General features: G+C 47.4%; 1 protein-coding gene across 1 annotated transcript in view; it reads right to left on the bottom strand.

The window, feature by feature from the left end:
- The window catches only part of LOC113428449 (ubiquitin carboxyl-terminal hydrolase CYLD-like), a 37,247-nt gene that overhangs the window by 6,329 nt on the left and 12,941 nt on the right, over window positions 1–17,977 (bottom strand). The window contains exons 6-14 of the mRNA XM_087959016.1: window positions 17,809–17,965; window positions 13,848–13,983; window positions 13,568–13,678; window positions 13,042–13,133; window positions 11,324–11,390; window positions 9,007–9,139; window positions 5,637–5,745; window positions 1,502–1,620; window positions 4–84 (exon numbers count right to left, since the gene is read on the bottom strand). Of these exons, the coding sequence (XP_087815142.1) occupies window positions 4–84; window positions 1,502–1,620; window positions 5,637–5,745; window positions 9,007–9,139; window positions 11,324–11,390; window positions 13,042–13,133; window positions 13,568–13,678; window positions 13,848–13,983; window positions 17,809–17,965 (1,005 nt within the window). The remainder of the gene's footprint in view (window positions 1–3; window positions 85–1,501; window positions 1,621–5,636; window positions 5,746–9,006; window positions 9,140–11,323; window positions 11,391–13,041; window positions 13,134–13,567; window positions 13,679–13,847; window positions 13,984–17,808; window positions 17,966–17,977) is intronic.

Below are 17,977 nucleotides of genomic sequence, written 5' to 3'. Positions count from 1 at the left end.
CACCTGCATCCTGTCCCGAGCGAATTCCTTGGGGACGCGCAGCTTGGCCGTCTGATGGCCTCTTCGCTGATAATGGGAGTGAGCCTGGAAGTGAGTGAGGGGACACTGGTGAGGTTTCTTAGGCAGGAGACCTTGATACTGGGGACACGGTATTGACACAATCACACGCACACATACACACACAAACACACACACACACACACAGAGAAACCACACAGATCTTCCCTTGGACAAAACACTCTGGCTGCTTGTGAGATGGAGAATGAAATCAGCAAGACACCTAAAAGGGGAAGGTTTGTAATGGGAGACTGTAAGACCCATTAAATGGAGAAAAAGTCTCCATGCCCATTGTCCTTTCAGAACATTTATCTCAGGGGTCTTCTTGTAAAATGGTAAGACATTGCACAATGGCGGGCGAGGAAGACTAGCTCTCATTGTTAAAAGAAAGCAATGAGAGCCTAATTAGTTAATTGAGCATTGATTCCTGGTGATGGCTGGGATGAAAGGAAATGAGGCTTTTTGCCTTCGACTAATGGAAGAATTGGAGACCTTAGAACAGGGGTCTCCAAACTTGGCCCCTTTAAGACCGGTGGACTTCAACTCCCAGAATTCCCTAGCAAGCATAACATTCTGGGGATCACAGCTGGCTGGAGAATTCTGGGAACTGAAGTCCATCGGTCTTTGTTCTGGCCCGTCAGTGGCCAGTGGAGCTGGCGGCAGACTCGGACAGTGAGGAGGTTGGGGAGGAACCTGGGCCAGTCCCAGAGTCTGGGGAAGGCTCGGACGAGGGCTCTGCGTCGGAGGCAGAGATGGAGCCAGGGCTGTCTGACAGTTATCAGCTGCCTTTGCAGTCAGAGATCAGTGGGGAAGAAGAACAGCTGGAGCCTGTTCCCAGTTTGGGCATGCACAGAGCTGCCAGAGGAAGGGAAAAGTTAAGGAACAAGGGTCGACTTGGGAGTAAAGGCTCAGGTGGATGGTGAATGGCCCCTCCCAGAGGAAATAAAAGAGAAGAGAAAGGGGAGTGGCGTTTGCAGGAGACAATTAGTTTAATTCATTAGGGTGAAGATCTGTTCCTGACTTCTTGCCAAGTCATTGCTGCTACAGCGTGGCGTTTGGAAGCTATCGGCCTGGCAACTCTCCCAGCCTGATAAAGGTCTGTACTTGTGAAATCTCATGAAAGACTGTTGGCCAGGACTTTGCTGGAGAGGAATTCACCGTAAACTAAATAAAAGGGGTTTATCAGGACAAGGAGTCGGCTTCGTGCTGTTGGGGAAGCCGAGGTCAGAACAGACTTAAAATTGCCAAGGTTGTACCCTAAATTGTGCCCTTGTCTTAAATTGTTCCACCTTTGACCAGATCAACTCCACTGAGCAATGGTAGACCAGCTGGGCAAGGACTTGTTGGGGATTTGGTACAAATGAACCCGACCTGAATGTCCGAATGGCCTGGCCTGGATCTTCGACAGCGTTCCTCAAAGCAAAAACAAAACAACCACACACACCTGATTGCAACACGAGTCGCAAAACTGCTTCAGCCCCGTGCCAGCAAACATCTTGTCTTTGAAGCACGCCGAGCACTCCTGAGTGGCGATATCTCCACATACGAAACACTCCCGGGGACCTGAAGTGCGAAGGCAACAATCAGCGGCTGAAACTTTCTCCCGTTCCCTGCAATTCACAAGAGACCCAAGAACTCGGAGGCCCCTTGGCTGCCCCAGACAGATGCAAAGCATCTCACTGGTCCAAAGCCTGAATCCCTCCTCGCAGAGGCCACAAGCAGAAATCTGGGTGGGTCAGTGAAAAAGGAAGACCTCAGGAAAATCTCCTTTCAGACCAGCGGTGTGCCAAGTCTCCAGTCCTCATCGTGGCAACTATTCTAAAAATACGGAGTACTTTTTTTTTTATTAGTTTATGTTATAAAATACAAAAGCACAAAAGAAAACAGGAGGAAAATAGGGGAAGGAGAAGGGAAGGGGAAAATGTAGGGAAAGGGACAAAAAGAAAGGAAAAGGGGAAAAGAGGACAAAAATGGAAGGATGCTTTGATTCCCACAATGGACAAATGGCTGCAAAAGTTGATAGAGTTAGCAGAGACTGACTGATTAAAGGGGGAAAAAAACACAATTCCTTTTGTTTCTACTTGGAAACCACATCTGGACTTTGTACTTGTGGGGGGGAAAAAGGAAACTTTAATTTTGGATTTTACTGATTAGTTTTGTTGTTATAAAAATGGCTAGTTTATATTATTATGTAAAAGTAAAAAATTGAGGTTTGATGATCTCTCTCTCTCTCTCTCTCTCCATCATTATCTATCTATCTCTAACCATCTATCATCTATCTATCCATCCATCATTATCTATCTATCATCTATCTATCCATCCATCATTATCTATCTATCTATCTATCTATCTATCTATCTATCTATCTATCTATCTATCTAGACTCTCTCTCTCTCTCTCTCCATCTATCATTATCTATCTCTAACCATCTATCATTATCTATCATCTATCTATCCATCCATCATTATCTATATCTATCCATCATCTATCTCTATCTATCTATCTATCTATCTATCATCTATCATCTATCTATCTCTATGACTCTCCCTCTCTCTCTCCATCTATCATTATCTATCTATATCTATCCATCATTATCTCTATCTCTATCTATCATCTATCTATCTATCTATCTATCTATCTATCTATCTATCTATCTATCTATCTATCTATCTATCTATCTATCTATCTATCTATCTATCTATCTATCTATCTATCTATCTATCTATCATCTATCTATGACTCTCCCTCTCTCTCTAACCATCTATCATTATCTATCTATATCTATCCATCATTATCTCTATCTCTATCTATCTATCTATCATCTATCTATCTATCTATCTATCTATCTATCTATCTATCTATCTATCTATCTATCTATCTATCATCTATCTATCTATCTATCTATCATCTATCTATCTATCTATCTATCTATCATCTATCTATGACTCTCCCTCTCTCTCTCTCCATCTATCATTATCTATCTCTATCCATCCATCATTATCTATCTATATCTATCCATCATTATCTCTATCTCTATCTCTATCTATCTATCTATCTATCTATCTATCTATCTATCTATCTATCTATTATCTATCTATCTATCTATCATCTATCTCTCTCTCTCTCTCTCTCTCTCTCTCTCTCTCTCTCTCTCTCCCTCTCTCAGATAATTTATACGGCTGCCTACTCGCTCACAGCAACTCTCGGTGGCTTACAGACAATAAAAACACAATGTAGAGAAAAATAAAAAGCAGAATAACTCTCCTCCCCACAACACAGATACCTTCTTTCAGGGCAGCAATCAACGCCACCGTTCCAATGTTTCCTGACCCATGGATAGCGGACACTTCCGGCCCAATGCCGAAGTCTCGCCCTCCTTTCCCTCTTCGGTCATGCGGGCTGCATTTCAGGGGTTCAGCCACTGCCCAGCTCGCAGTTTTGGGCCTTACTCTTCGTGGCTATACAGCTGTGCAAAGGGTTTAGGGCAGGGGGACGTCCAACCTTGGCAACTTTGAAGAATTCTGGGAGTTGGAAGTGCACAGGTCTTAAGGTGGCCAAGGTTGGGCACCTCTCCTGTTGGTGGGAGTCCCTTCCAACTCCCCTCCTCCTCCTCCTCCTCCTCTAAACCAGGGGTGTCCAACCTTGGCCACTTTAAGACTTGTGGACTTCCAACTCCCAGAATTCCTCAGCCAGCAAAGCTGGCTGAGGAATTCTGGGAGTTGAAGTCCACAAGTCTTAAAGTGGCCAAGGTTGGACACCCCTGCTCTAAACCTTGTTAACTCTCGGGAGTCTTTTTCCTGCTCTCTATTCAAGACGGACTGTGGTTAATACAAGCCCTCGACTTGCAACAATTCGTTTCGTGACCCTTTGACGTTACAACAGCACTGAAAAAAGGGACTTGGGACCATTTCCCACACTTACAACCGTAGCACCATCCCCAGGACCACATACCGGACTTAAATTCAGACAACTGACTTCTATTTTGACGGGGTTGCTGCGTCCCCCGGGGGTAGGGGGGGAGGTCAACGTGATCCCCCTTTTGCAACCTTCCGATCGGCAAAGTCAACGAGGAAGCCAGATTCATGTCACAAATGTGCGACTAACTTAAGAACCGCGATGATTCACTTAGTGACGGTGACGAGAAAGGTAAAATGGGGCAAAACTCGTTTTGGGCTGAATTGTGGTCATAGGTTGAGGACTCTGTCTGTGTGTGTGTGTGTGTGTGTGTGTGTGTGTGTGTGTGTGTGTGTACAGGTAGTCCTCGACTTACAGCAGTTCATTTAGCGACTGTTCAAAGTTATAACGCCCCTGAAAAAAGTGACTTACGACCATTTTTCACACTTGCGACCCTTGTAGCTTCCCTGCGATCATGTGATGAAAATTCAGACACCCGGCAACTGGCTCATCTTTACGACGGTCGCTGCATCCCGGGGGGGGGGGGTGTCACATGATCCCCTTTTGTGGCCTTCTGACAAGCAAAGTCAACGGGGAAGCCAGATTCACTTAACGACCTTGCTCCTAACTTAACAACTGCAGTGATTCATGGAAGGAAGTTTGTAAAATGGGGCCAAGTCCCCTTAACAAAAACATCTCACTTAACAACAGGAATGTCAGGCTCAGCTGTGGTCCTAAATCGAGGACTGCCTGTATATAGATAGATAAAGTTTCAGTGCCATTTTTGTACAGCCTGGCATTTTTGGATTCTGCTGCTGTTATACTATATTATGACTGTGGTTGTCTTGGGATAGTGACGTTGTTTGGTGGGTGGCAGGCCTTCCCTCCAGAGTGGGGCTTCGGAAAGTCATTTTAAGGTGTGCTACATTGTGTCCCCTGTTCTGACTTCCTTAGAAAGCATCAAACGCGATCTCAGTTCCCGGCAAAACCTCTTTAATTCCCATGGCTGTGAATTACGTTCATTCCCGGCCTGCAAGGCTTCCCCAACAGCCTTTTGGGGGATGCATAGAAACACCCACCTGACGGCACTTGGGAGGCGGCCAGAGAACGAATGGCCAAACGCAGAGCAAGGCCAAACTCGACACAGAACCCAACGGAACTTTTCAGAGCTTGAATCGACCCGATGAGCTAATTGCTTCCCGCAAAAGCTCACGTCCCGTTCGCTCTTCTTGGATTTCCTAGGAGAGGGGCCAATCGTCTCCGAGGGGTGGGCCTTACCCCTGAGTCGACCCTGCTTTCTCAGTGGTTCTTGTCTTCAGGGAGACCTGTGCACGCGCAGGCTGGGAACCGGTTCCAGAAGCTCCCCTGCTCCTCACTGCTGTCTGAACCCAAAGGCAGCTTGCTGACTGCCAGCCTGCCAGGGCCTCTGACGCAGAGCCCTCCCCCGGGCCTTCCTCAGCCTCCAGAACCGGCCTAGGCTCCTCCCCAACCTCTTCGCTACTGTCCGACTCCACTGCCAGCTCCGTCAGCCGCCGGTGGGCCACAACACACGCAGGAAAATGACAATGAAGGTTGGCTTATCCTGTCCTCAGCTTCACGCTGTGTGACGGCATCGTGGCGAGGGCGTTTCTAGAGCATTTTATTTCCACCACCCCCCCCAGCCCCGCAGGCCCAAGAGGACTTACTGTCCAGCAGCAGATCAGTGATATCCAGCTCCAAGGAAGGGATGATTTTGCTGAACATTTTGTACTCCTTCCCAAAACGAGGCATTTGGAGAATAAAGCAGGACGGGATCTAGAGGGGAGAAAGGCAGCTGTGAATGGGCCCGTCTGGAGACCAGCAGCCCCCACGGAGGTCCGAGGTCACTGGCACCAGTTCACTTTCTGCCAAGTTCACCCCCAGCATGCGGCCCTGTTCTTTCCCAGAGGCCCCCTGGGTAGCTGTGGCTCTTCTCCTCTCTGCCTCTGAAGCTTTCTTTCTTTCTTTCTTTCCTTCCTTCCTTCCTTCCTTCCTTCCTTCCTTCCTTCCTTCCTTCCTTCCTTCCTTCCTTCCTTCCTCTTTCTTTCTTTCTCTCTCTCTTCCTTCCTTCCTTCCTTCCCTCCCTCCCTCCTTCCTTTTTTCTCTCCTTCCTTCCTCTTTCTTTCTTTTTCTTTCTTTCTCTCTCTTCCTTCCTTCCTCTCCCTCCCTCTTTCCTTCCTTTTTCTTTCTTTTTTTCTTCCTTTCTTTCTCTTTCTTTTTTCTTTCCATACTTTCTCTCCCCCCTTTCTCTTTCTTTCTTTCTTTCTTTCTTTCTTTCTTTCTTTCTTTCTTTCTTTCTTTCCTTCCTTCCTTCCTTCCTTCCTTCCTCTCTTTTCCTTCCTTCCTTCCTTTCTCTCTCTTTCTTTCTTTCCTTCCTTCCTAACTTCCTTCCTTTCTCTCCCTCCCTCCCTCCTTCCTTTTTTCCCTTTCTTTCTCTCTTTCTTTCTTTCTTTCCTTCCTTCCTCTTTTTCTTTCCTTCTTTCTTTTTCTTTCTTTCTTTCTTTCTTTCTTTCTTTCTTTCTTTCTTTCTTTCTTTCTTTCTTTCTTTCTTTTCTTTCTTTCTCTCTCTTTCCTTCCTTCCTCTCCCTCCCCTTTCCTTCCTTTCTTTCTTTTCTTTCTTTCTTTCTTCTTTCTTTCTTTCTTTCTTTCTTCTTTCTTTCTTTCTTTCTTTCTTCTCTTTCTTTCTTTCTTTCTTTCTTTCTTTCTTTCTTTCTTTCTTTCTTTCTCTTTCTTTCTTTCTTTCTTTCTTTCTTTCTTTCTTTCTTTCTTTCTTTCTCTCTCTCTCTCTCTCTCTCTCTCTCTCCTCTCTCTCTCTCCTTCCTTCTTCCTTCTTCCCTCCCTCCCTCCCGCTTAAATTTCTAGGCCATGTCACCCATGTCACCACCGGTAGATTCTGGGAAGCTTACAAGAAGATAAAAAGGGCAGTATAAAACCTTAAAACATACTAACATTAAAATTAACAAAGAGGGTTAAAGAAGGCAGTGGGGGTGGAATCTTCTCTTGATCTGCTAACCAATGCCAGCATGGGCTGCCCTCCATCAGGACTCCAGGCCAACTGGCAGAGCCAGGGGTCTTCAAAGCCTCTAGGTGGGTTGGGCTCAACCTCACCTTGGGGGCACAAGGTTCCAGAAGGCAGGAGCCAACAGCAGACAAGACCCTCCTCCTCCTCACCCCACCAGCCGGAATAATCAGGCAGCACGCAGGCCCCCTCTGCCTGTACGGGCCAACCCCAGTGGGGTGAGATGGTCCCCCAAGTAACAGTAACGCCCCTGCCATGAAGAGCCTTCAAGGGGATCACCAACACCTTGAATTGCACCCAGAAACAGACCAATGCACCTTACAGAGCAGTGGTGTCCCAGGGAGCCATTCTTGCCCCCCACAAACTACACCAGAGTGCTTCCGAAGGCTCTTCAAGGGTAGCCCCATGCAGAACGCATTGCAGTAGTCCAGTCGTGAGATGACCAGGGACTGAACGACTGAGCACAGGGAATCCAGGCCCCGTTTTACCTCATTGGCTGTGACTTGTGTCAAAGTTTCCAGAGAGAAGGTTCTTCTAGGACAGAGGTCTCCAAACGTGGCCCCTTTTAAGACTTGTGGACTTCAACTCCCAGAGTTCTCCAGACTTGCAGGCAGCTGGTCATTTGCATCCTTTTTAGAGAGTCGTTGAGGCCACCTGGAGGTTTTACCTGTGTTCTCCAGGTCCCCAGAGTAGTACAAATGGGTATGACTACAACGCAGTCCTTTCAGCCGTTCCAAGAAGGCTCCACACCCATTTGCACCACTCAAGGGACCCTGAGGACACAGACAAACCTCCAAGTGGCCTCAACGACCCTCTAAAAGGATGCAAATGACCAGCTGTGTCTGCAAGGAGGATCAATCCTTCCCTTCCCCAGCATCCAGTCGGAGCTGAAGAAGATTCTGGGATGAGAAGCGAAACGTCTTCAAAGAGAAACCAGAAAGTCCAGTTGCCTCTTGAAAAAAAAGCATCAGCTCGCAGTTTGGGCCTTACTCTTCATGGCTATACACCTGTGCAAAGGGTTTAGGGCAGGGGTGTCCCCAACCTTGGCAACTTTCAAGAATCCTGGGAATTGAAGTCCACAAGTCTTAAAGGTGCCAAGTTTGGGGACCCCTGTTCTAGGACCTGGCCTGAAATCTGGGACCTCGTCCGGACCAAGCCCATGCCTCGCTGTTGAGGCCATTCCTCAAGGCTGTTTCTTAACTGAGCCTGGGGAATTCTGGGAGTTGAAGTCCAACCCAACAAGAAGCAATGGGTGGAAACTAATCAAGGAGAGAAGCAACTTAGAACTAAGGAGAAACTTCTAGGCAGGGAGAACAATGAATCGGTGGAACAGCTTGCCTGCAGAAGTTGTGAATTCTCCAACACTGGAAGAGATTGACAACCACAGGGTTTCAGGGGAGTTGGACTAGAAGACCTCCAAGGTCCCTTCCAACTCTGTTATTCTATTCTATTCCAACTTCAAAGGGCCAAAGTTGAGAAACGCCATGTCAGCGTTCCAGGAAAACAAACACCAAAACTCCGAGACAGGCGTTTTCTCAAAGTTCCATTTTTTATTAGAGTTCCATTTTTACTAGGTCACATCTGGAAACCCGAATCTTGAGAGTGCCAGGTTTTCCTCCCATAATTAGAAATCACAAAATCCCCTGCACCCATCGCTCATCCCATGGCCCCCTCCGTTCCAGCTTGAGACATCCCTTAAACCTTAAACTCCTCACCCAGGTGCAGGAATCACGTGACCTTGACGGTAAAGAAGAATGCCATTATGTCTAACTACAACCCCTCTACAAAACCCCCCAATTTCCCAGGCCCAGGAATGTGGCAGCGTGGAACCTTCTGGGGCTAATATGGCTTCCAAAGCTGACACGCTGCTCCGGGGGTGACTGAAGGAAACTCCCTGAAATCCACGCGTGTCTTGAGAAGAAAGCCAGCCACAAGCTCTCCACCCATTTTGCAGAGATCGTGCTGTTTGGGGGAGGGGGAGCAGCCCTTATGAAGGAGGAGGAAGGGGAGGAACTCACCTCCACCAGCTTGAGGTCCGAGGTGAGGAAGGAATGCTCTACCAGCTGCTGGACATTGGGCACCACCAAATTCTCCTGCTTGTCCATGAATATCTGGTAACAGTAACACTCCTGTTCTTTCAACCTTCCGGACCTGAAATCAGACGCGCTCCGGTGAGCCACCTACTCTGGCCCAACCCCGGAAAAGGAACCAAAGGAAATTTGGAAGCTTCAACTACGCAGTGATCAGCTGCAGATAAAGCTTCTTTTTCAGCCCAGAAGCGTGGTGGGAGTGCAACCTGGGGGAGATGTTTTCTTCCTCCTGAGCAAGCGTGGGATTGATCGACACCACCTCTTTCCAAAACGGCCTGTGGGGACCTCCAGGTTTCAGCTGATTTATCTGCTCCGTGAGGTTTCAAGTTATCACCAGTAAGTCACACTGGAAAACCAGGAGATCAATTCACAACATCTGTGGGGATTCTCAGCCATCCAAGTCATGGCTGTCCCAAAAGTGTTTTTAGGAGGCAACTGGACTTTCTTGTTTTTTTCTTTGAAGACGTTTCGCTTCTCATCCCAGAAGCTTCTTCGGCTCTGACTGGATGGTGGGGAATGGAAGGATTGATCCTCCTTGCAGACAGAACTGGTCACCGGCATCCTTTTAGTGAGTTGTTGAGGCCACCTGGATACAGATGGCCACATGACAGAGATAAACCTCCAGGTGGCCTCAACGGCCCCCTCAAAGGATGCAAATGACAGCAGCTGTCTGCAAGGAGGATCAATCCTTCCATTCCCCACCATCCAGTCAGAGCTGAAGAAGCTTCTTGGAGGAGAGGCAAAACGTCTTCAAAGAAAAATAAAGTCCAGTTACCAGGACCTGGATGACTGGGAATCTCTCTATAGACTTCCTTTGAACACGTTTCGCTTCTCCCCCAAGAAGCTTCACCAGCTAATTCAAAAGCAACACAAAGGGATCAATTGGCCTCCATATCTAAGGAGTCACCCTACTCCAGTGGGCCCAGCCCCTCCCACTCGTTTCATTGAAAGAGGCCGATTTTGGATCCTGCCTGACGAAAAACTTCAGAAGAGCCTTTTCTGCTGTTTGCAATATTCTCCCTCTGCCAGTTGGCCTAGGGCCCCGACAGGGACGTTCTTGGCTGGGGGAGGCTGATGGAGTAGAGGGAAGATTCCTACCTCTGTCGCCTGTCCTCTTCCTTTTTAGATTCATATTTGATCCTCTTAATTTTAACTGTTTGGTAACTTCTTTGTATTATGGTTTTTTTAATTATTATTATTCTGTAAGCTGCCCAGGAACGCTATAACAGATGGGCAGCATATAAATTAGAGGGGGGAGGGAGGGAGAGAGAGAGAGAGAGAGGATAGATAGATAGATAGATAGATAGATAGATAGATAGATAGATAGATAGATAGATAGATAAATAGATAGATAGATAGATAGATAGATAGATAGATAGATAGATAGATAGGTAGGTAGGTAGGTAGGTAGATAGATAGATAGAGGTAGAGATAGAGGTAGATAGATAGATAGATAGATAGATAGATAGATAGATAGATAGATATTATTTGGACCTCCTCTTGACAATTTTCTGCTTGTGAGTCCTTGGATGTTTTCTTGCAGATGTTTCATGACCCAACTAGATAACATGATCAGTACTAGAAGGTAGTGGGGTTTACAGAGTAGAGAGGAAGGGGAAGAGAAGGAGGGGAAGGAGGAGAAAAGAGGGGACGGAAGATGGAGGAGGAGAAGTAGAAGGAGGCGAAAAAAGCAAACTTTGGCCAGACTGATTTCAAATAATCCAACATCCTTGTCTGATAGTTGGAGGACGAGGAAGACGGTGTCCCTGACCTTGAGTGTTTCCTTGCAGACATTTCATCACCCAGCTAGGCAAACACCATCAGTGCTGGATGGGAGTGGGGCTAACTCTCATTTTGTCCACTAGTGACTTGCCCTTTCGGTGTGGGTGGAAGTGGTCATCTCTGATGGTCATCTTCCTGCTTGGAGAAAAGGCAGCTCCCCGAGACTCCTGAGGCTTCTGTCAGCTACCATTCCACACTTGGTTTCGACTTAGGAGTTCGAGCTGAGGCAGGTCTGACTGGCTGTCTTTATAAGCCCTTGTGCAGCACTGCCCAGGCCTGGTTGGGGCCTTCTCCCCTCCCCACCCTCCTTTTCTCCCTTGCTAGAGAGGCACCTCTTACCAAGGTCATCAGATACCACCAGACCAGATCTCAAAGGTCACGGAGTCCCTTCCAATGCTATTTTTTCTCCCCTTCACAATAACCCAAGGGAGGAGGGAAGGGGGGGGCGGTGCGATAGACTTACTGCAGTTTCAAGAGCGGCTCCAGCCCAAGAATGCGATGCATGATCAGATTCAGAAACTCTTCCGGGTCTGAAAGAGCAGAGGAGGGGCCCTCCAGGTCAAATGCAGCACCAAATGATACCCACACACACACCCACACACCCCTTGTTCCCTCCCTCCATGGAGGACAAACGCTGCTACAGCCAGAAGCACACACCCTTCTTTGAATAAGCCAGATAAAATCGCCAAGAGGTGATTTAATCACAAAAGAAAGGATCGTGGAAAGGCAGAATAACAAGAATTGGGAGGGACCTTGGAGGTCTTCTAGTCCAACTCCCTGCGCTCAGGCATTCCGCTGATCTCTTCTTGAAAGCCTCCAGTGATGGATCCCTCACAATGTCTGGAATTGCCATCCCACTGTTTCATTGTCAGGAAATTCCTCCTTAGTTCTAGGTTGGATCACTAGGTTGGTAAGATCCTACCTCTCTGTTATTTCTTGCCCTGCCTTTTCGTTCCCTTCCCAAGGTTTTGTAAAACACCTGTGAATTAAATTGGGGCATCAACCCTATAATGTAATACATTCTATAGGAAAGAAGAGGTGGCAGCCGGGAATGGATGGAGGTTTTCATCTTTGCTCCCCTTCTGGAACGCCTTGCCCAGACTGAGAGTTGTCAGTTCCTGCCATAGTCAGACCTTGAATAATTTACTAGTAATTCACCAATCAGAATACAAAATGACAAAGCTAAAAAGGGACCCGGGAGGTCTTCTAGTCCAGCCCCCTGCTCCAGCAGGAGACCTTACACCATTTCAGACAAATGTATGTCCAGTAAAAATCTCCAGTGATGGAGCACCCAGAACTTCTACAGGCAAGATCGTTCCACTGGCTGATTGTTCTAACCGTTCTAACGGGCCCAATGCTCTTAATTTCATGCTCCGTAGCACTGCGCGGAATTAACTAAGAGATTTTCAAAAGCTTATTTTGCCTTTTCTCCAAGAAAGTGGTGCTCTCTTTGGCTTTGGCACAGTCAAGACAGTTCTGGTTTATTCGATAAAAGACAAGTCATCATTTATTTCTGCTTGGAAACCACTTCTAGACTTTGTGCTTGAGGTAGAAAAAAAAGAAAGAAACTTTGATTTTGGGTTTTACCGATTTGATAGATTTGTTCTTATAAAAATGGCTAGTTTTAAACTATTATGCAAAAATTAAAAAGTTAAGGTTTGATGTTAATGCCTTATTCTACTGCACCGGAAGGAGTCAGAAATCAATGCCCTTTCTTTCTTTTCCTTTCCCCCACTTTTCTCTTCCCTTTTTCTTCCCCTATCTTTCCTATTATTTACTTTTATATTTTCATTATATGCTATAGTTAGTATAAGGCAGGGGTCTTCAAAATTGACGGCTTTAAGACTTGTGGACTTCAACTCCCAGAATTCCTCCTCCTCCTCCAGTCAGGTTAGCTCAAGAATTCTGGGGGTTGAAGTCCACCAGTCTTAAACTTGCCAAGTTTGAAGACCCTTGATATAAAGCCAATAAAATTGTTACATATAAAAGATAAAAGACAGATCATCAAACCACTGCTCAGCATGGGAATCTACTCCATGATCCCTACCTCCTGCCCCATCACTCCCACAAAAATCACAGCCAGTGATCTTGGGAATCCAGGCCCACCTTCATTCCCCCAATTTTGAAAGCAGAATCTCACAATTTCATATTAAGAGAGAGAAAGGGAGGAAAAAGGGGCACCTTTCTCCGAAGTAGCAAAACTGGAAGATTGTCCCTTTTCGGTCAGCTGGTACCGAAGATCCATCACACTTTTGGCAGCGACAAAGCCATTCCTGTGTACGACCCAGACAAAAAGCAAAATCTCAAGACACAATCGAGAACTGAATTCTGGCCGCCACTATTCTGCACCCAAAATCCCGGCAATTTCCATCCCGTGCCTTAACTACAAAATCGGGCTCAATTTATTCTGCTTTTGAAAGGTGAAGGAAAAGAAACATGCCGCTAAGTCATGGCTTCAATTCAGGCCGCTAAAATCCATGCCAAACCTGGTCTAGCTGCTACAGATAGGATTTTTTTTTTTTTTGAATAGAATTTGGAATAGAATTCTTTACTTATATTCTTTACTTTACATAAGTTCTTGACTTACAACCCTAGGGGAGCCTGGAATTCCCACTGTATCATGTTGTGAGGGCAGTGGTGGGATTCAACTGGTGTTACTACTGGTTCGGTGACTACGCTTTGCGCGCGCATGCAGGAGGCCACTTACTGCCTCAGAGGGTTGACGATCTTGTCCCGGAGGATCTCTTGGATGCGCCCATCAGCGGGGAGAGAGGGCTTATACAGCATGGAATCCAGCACCGAGGTGCAGGAGAAGAGGCTGTGGTGAGAGAGGATGGGCCGGTCAGTCCAACGCGTCAGGGTGGAGGGGAGAGAGGTTTAGGGAGAACAGAGACGGAGGGGAGGGAAAGCAAGGATATCAACAAGCAGAGCTCCAAAGGCAGCACCTTCACCTGCAGGGGGGAAGGAAGCGTGGTAGGGCTGCAAACCTGAATAGGGCAGCGTCCATGTAGCAGGAGTTACAGTGGCCTTGGATCCCTCTCATCCGCCCTCGGAGGACATTCACAGCCACCTCGGCTCTCAGGGGTGGGGAGTTGCTCTGAACAGACAGAGTGTCCGCCTCTCCTGAAACACAGCAGGATTCTCTGTTCAAATAACAACAACAACAACAACAACAATAACTTTCGAATACGGAGGGATCGTCATTTGGAACACAACATGCCAGATTTCACAGTTGTTGAAAACCGAAGCGTACAATTTATTGGTATCACTGTACCGGGAGATGCCAGGGTAGAAGAAAAAGAACTAGGGAAAAAATAATCAGAAAATATCGCGATTCGGCCATCGAAACTACGCAATTATGGATGAAACATGTAACAATGATACCCCATGTCCAAGAACTTTGCAAAATTCATCCAGAAGTTGCAGCTTCCTGCAATAACACCAGAGGAACTGCAAAAAAACCCTGCGCTACACAGAACATCGTCTATTTTAAGAAGATGCTTGGTCGATACCTCTAGGATGCTGGCAGCGAACCGTATCAACCACCAGCGCCAGTCACTGGTATTTGTGATGCATTTTTAAATGTTCAGTTGGCTGAGTTTCATGTTTAATGAATAAAAGAGATAAGGATAAGAAAGAAAAATAAGAAGGAAGAATGAGAGGAGAGGAGGAGGAGGAGGAGGAGGAGGAGGAGGAGGAGGAGGAGGAAGGAAAGGAGGAGGAGGAGGAGGAGGAGGAGGAGGAGGAGGAGGAGGAGGAGGAGGAGGAGGAGGAGGAGGAGGAGGAGGAGGAGGAGGAGGAGGAGGAAAAGGAGGAGGAGGAGGAGGAGGAGGAGGAGGAGGAGGAGGAGGAGGAGGAGGAGGAAAAGGAGGAGGAGGAGGAGGAGGAGGAGGAGGAGGAGGAGGAGGAGGAGAATTCTTGAAAATGAGCAAGTCAAGATCCTGTGGGACTTTTGGATCCAGACAGACAGAACACACCTGACATGGCGATTATGGAAAAGAAAAAAAGTCATGTTGATTGATATTGCAATACCAGGTGATGCAGGAATTGGAGAGAAAACAGCTATTAAAAATAAAGAAATATCACGATCTGCAAATTGAAGTCAAGCGATTGTGGAAATAAATGGTTCTACCAATAATAACAGGAGCCTTTGGAGCGATCCCCAAAGGGCTGCCTAGATACATGAAAACTTTGGACTTATCAGACTTTGCAAAAAACCACCTTATTCAGAACTGCCTATATACTCAGACGTTACCTTAACAGCTCCTAGGTCCTTGGTTAGGACCTGAACCGTTAAGTTTTTATCAGTCCCAGACTGTAAAACGAATTGAAGATTAAATCTTAAATAATACACTGACAAAATCCCCACCGGTCAATTGCCAGCAGCTTAAATCCTGCGACGGGATCTCGAACTTCCTCAAACTAACTTTCTACGCTTGAGAAGGATGCTTTAATGGTTTGGGGTTACAGGTAGGTAGATCCCAGGTGAATGTTCAGAAAACTTTCCTAGGCAGTGCAAATTTTACCAAAGGAGGCCATACACTCATTTTTATTGGCTGTCTTTCAAGCCAATCCAAGCCAAAGGAGAAGGATGATGCTTTGTTTTGGATCCTGCAATGAGCTTTGGATCTCACACCCATCCTGTCTGCTTGACAGCTGAGACGATTTACTGCCTGCTGAGTTATGACATAGTTGAAATCACGTTAAAAGTTATTCTGGTTTGAGACTGTGAATTTCTTCCCTTTGGAGGCAGGTGGCTTTGGCAGGAAGTCTTCCCCCCCCCCCCAACCCCCTGTTGTGGTTAGCTGGCAGCAGGTGCGGATGGCTGAGGAGAGCAAGGACTCAGATGAGGGGCCAGGACCATCAGGGAGTGGACTGCTGCCTTTAGAGATTGTGGGGGCTGGCAGCAGAGATGAGGAGGTTCCCGAGGAGCCTGTGCTAAGGGCGCGTGCGTGCGGGGCTGCTCGCAGGAAAGAGCAGCTGCAGCAGCACGGGCAACTCGGGAGTAAGGCTGCAAGGTCATGGCCCCTCCTTCAAGAAGATAAAAGCCAGCTGTGAAGCGAAAGTTCTTTGCAGGAAGCAAAAACGTTTTGAAACTCAGCCTCATGGACATTCCAGTATGATGAGTTTGTATTTGAAGATTCTTGTATTGCAAATTATTTCTTATCTGTTATCTTTTGGCAAGTCTTACAGTTTGGCAAGGCTCGTGCTTATCACAGCTGATTATTTTGTAAAAGCATTACAAGGTTTCTGTTCCTTTTGGATTGTGTTTTGACTTGTTGGAAAAGGGCATGGGTCAGACTCCTATGAGCCTCTTGTTCCTCCTGGTTAAGGATCAGTCACACTTGCCTAGAAAGATGGTGAGTTCCTGGACGCGTTTGGGCAAAGGGTAAAGAGCCATCAGTTAGGAACAATTTAACCATATGAACCAGTTTGTGTACTGGTTAAGGCCCCTAGAAACCAGGAGAGGGTGAACCATGAAAGCTGGCTGTATCAGAATCAGAATTCAGCTGGAAGGGACCTTAAAGGTCTTCTACTCCAGCCCCCTGCTCAAGCAGGAGATCCTATACTATTTCGGACAAGTGACTGTCCAGTCTCTTCTTAAAAACCTCCAGTGATGAAGAAGCACTCACGACTTCTGGTGGCAAGCTGTTCCTTTGGTCAATTGTCCTCACCGTTAGGAAGTTTCTCCTTAATTCCAGGTTGCTTCTCTCCTTGATTGGTTTCCATCCATTGTTTCATCTCCTTCCTTCTGGTGCTTTGGAAAATAAGTTGACCTCCTCTTCTTGGTGGCAGCCCCTCAAATACTGGAACACTGTACCCTGTCACCCCTAGTCCTTCTTTTCTCTAGACTAGCCTGACGACTCTAGGCCAATCACCAGGAGACAGTGAGTTCTAGTTCCAGAGTTTTTAGTTCCACAGTTTCTAGTTTTTTAGGCATGAAAGCCGACTGGGTGACTTTGGGTGGATCACCAGGCGAGGGTGAATTCTAGTCCCGCCTTAGCCATGAAAGCCGACTGGGTGACTTTGGGCGAATCACCAGGCGAGGGTGAGTTCTAGTCCCGTCTTAGCCATGAAAGCCGGCTGGGTGACTTTGGGTGAATCACCAGGCGAGGGTGAATTCTAGTCCCGCCTTAGGCATGAAAGCCGACTGGGTGACTTTGGGCGAATCACCAGGCGAGGGTGAGTTCTAGTCCCGTCTTAGCCATGAAAGCCGGCTGGGTGACTTTGGGCGAATCACCAGGCGAGGTGAATTCTAGTCCCGCCTTAGGCATGAAAACCGGCTGGGTGTCTTTGGGCGACTCACCAGGCAAGGGTGAATTCTAGTCCCTCCTTAGGCATGAAAGCCGGCTGGGTGACTTTGGGCGAATCACCAGGAGAGGGTGAATTCTAGTACCGCCTTAGGCATGAAAGCCAACTGGGTGACTTTGGGCGAATCACCAGGCGAGGGTGAATTCTAGTACCGCCTTAGGCATGAAAACCGGCTGGGTGTCTTTGGGCCAGTCACTCTCTCTCAGCCTCACCCACCTCATAGGGCTGTTGTTGGGAGGAAAACAGGAGGAAGGAGTGCTAGGTAGGTTTGTTGCCTTGAATTACTTATAAGTAAACATATAAGCTCATTTTCTTGCCCTGACCAAGGGTTCAAACCGATGCCCATTGAAGGCTCTAGGGCTGTGATGGCAAACCTATGGCCCATGCGCCAGAAGTGGCACGCAGAGCCATTTCTGTGGCACATGAGCCGTCGCCGGGAACAGAGCCACTGCGCATGTGTGCGCAACCCCCGCCAAGCCAGCTGATTGTTGGGTATCTGCCGCCCATGCGTGGGGCCCCCACATTGCATTATGGGTGCAGGCACGGGGGCGCGCGCTTTCGGCACGCGACAAGGAAAAGGTTCGCCATCCCGGCTCCAGGGAGTCAACATCCAGCCGCTGCAGGGAAGGGACTTACTGCATTCAGAGGGCTCCTCAAACAGGCTCTTGTTCCCCTGGAACCGCGAATCGGGTTGGCACGACTCCAGCCGCACAAAAAGGGCCCGATGCGGAGGACAGGTGAAGTAGCGCACCCCTTGCCACTCTCCATCGGAAAAGCTGTTATTCTCTTCATCCTGCCAGGGAGG

This window comes from Notechis scutatus, chromosome 3, assembly GCF_049901735.1.
Source record: "Notechis scutatus isolate UNSWTSFEM ecotype Mainland chromosome 3, rNotScu1.2, whole genome shotgun sequence".
Taxonomy (NCBI): Eukaryota; Metazoa; Chordata; class Lepidosauria; order Squamata; family Elapidae; genus Notechis; species Notechis scutatus.
This window is presented reverse-complemented; position numbering and strand designations above follow the sequence as displayed.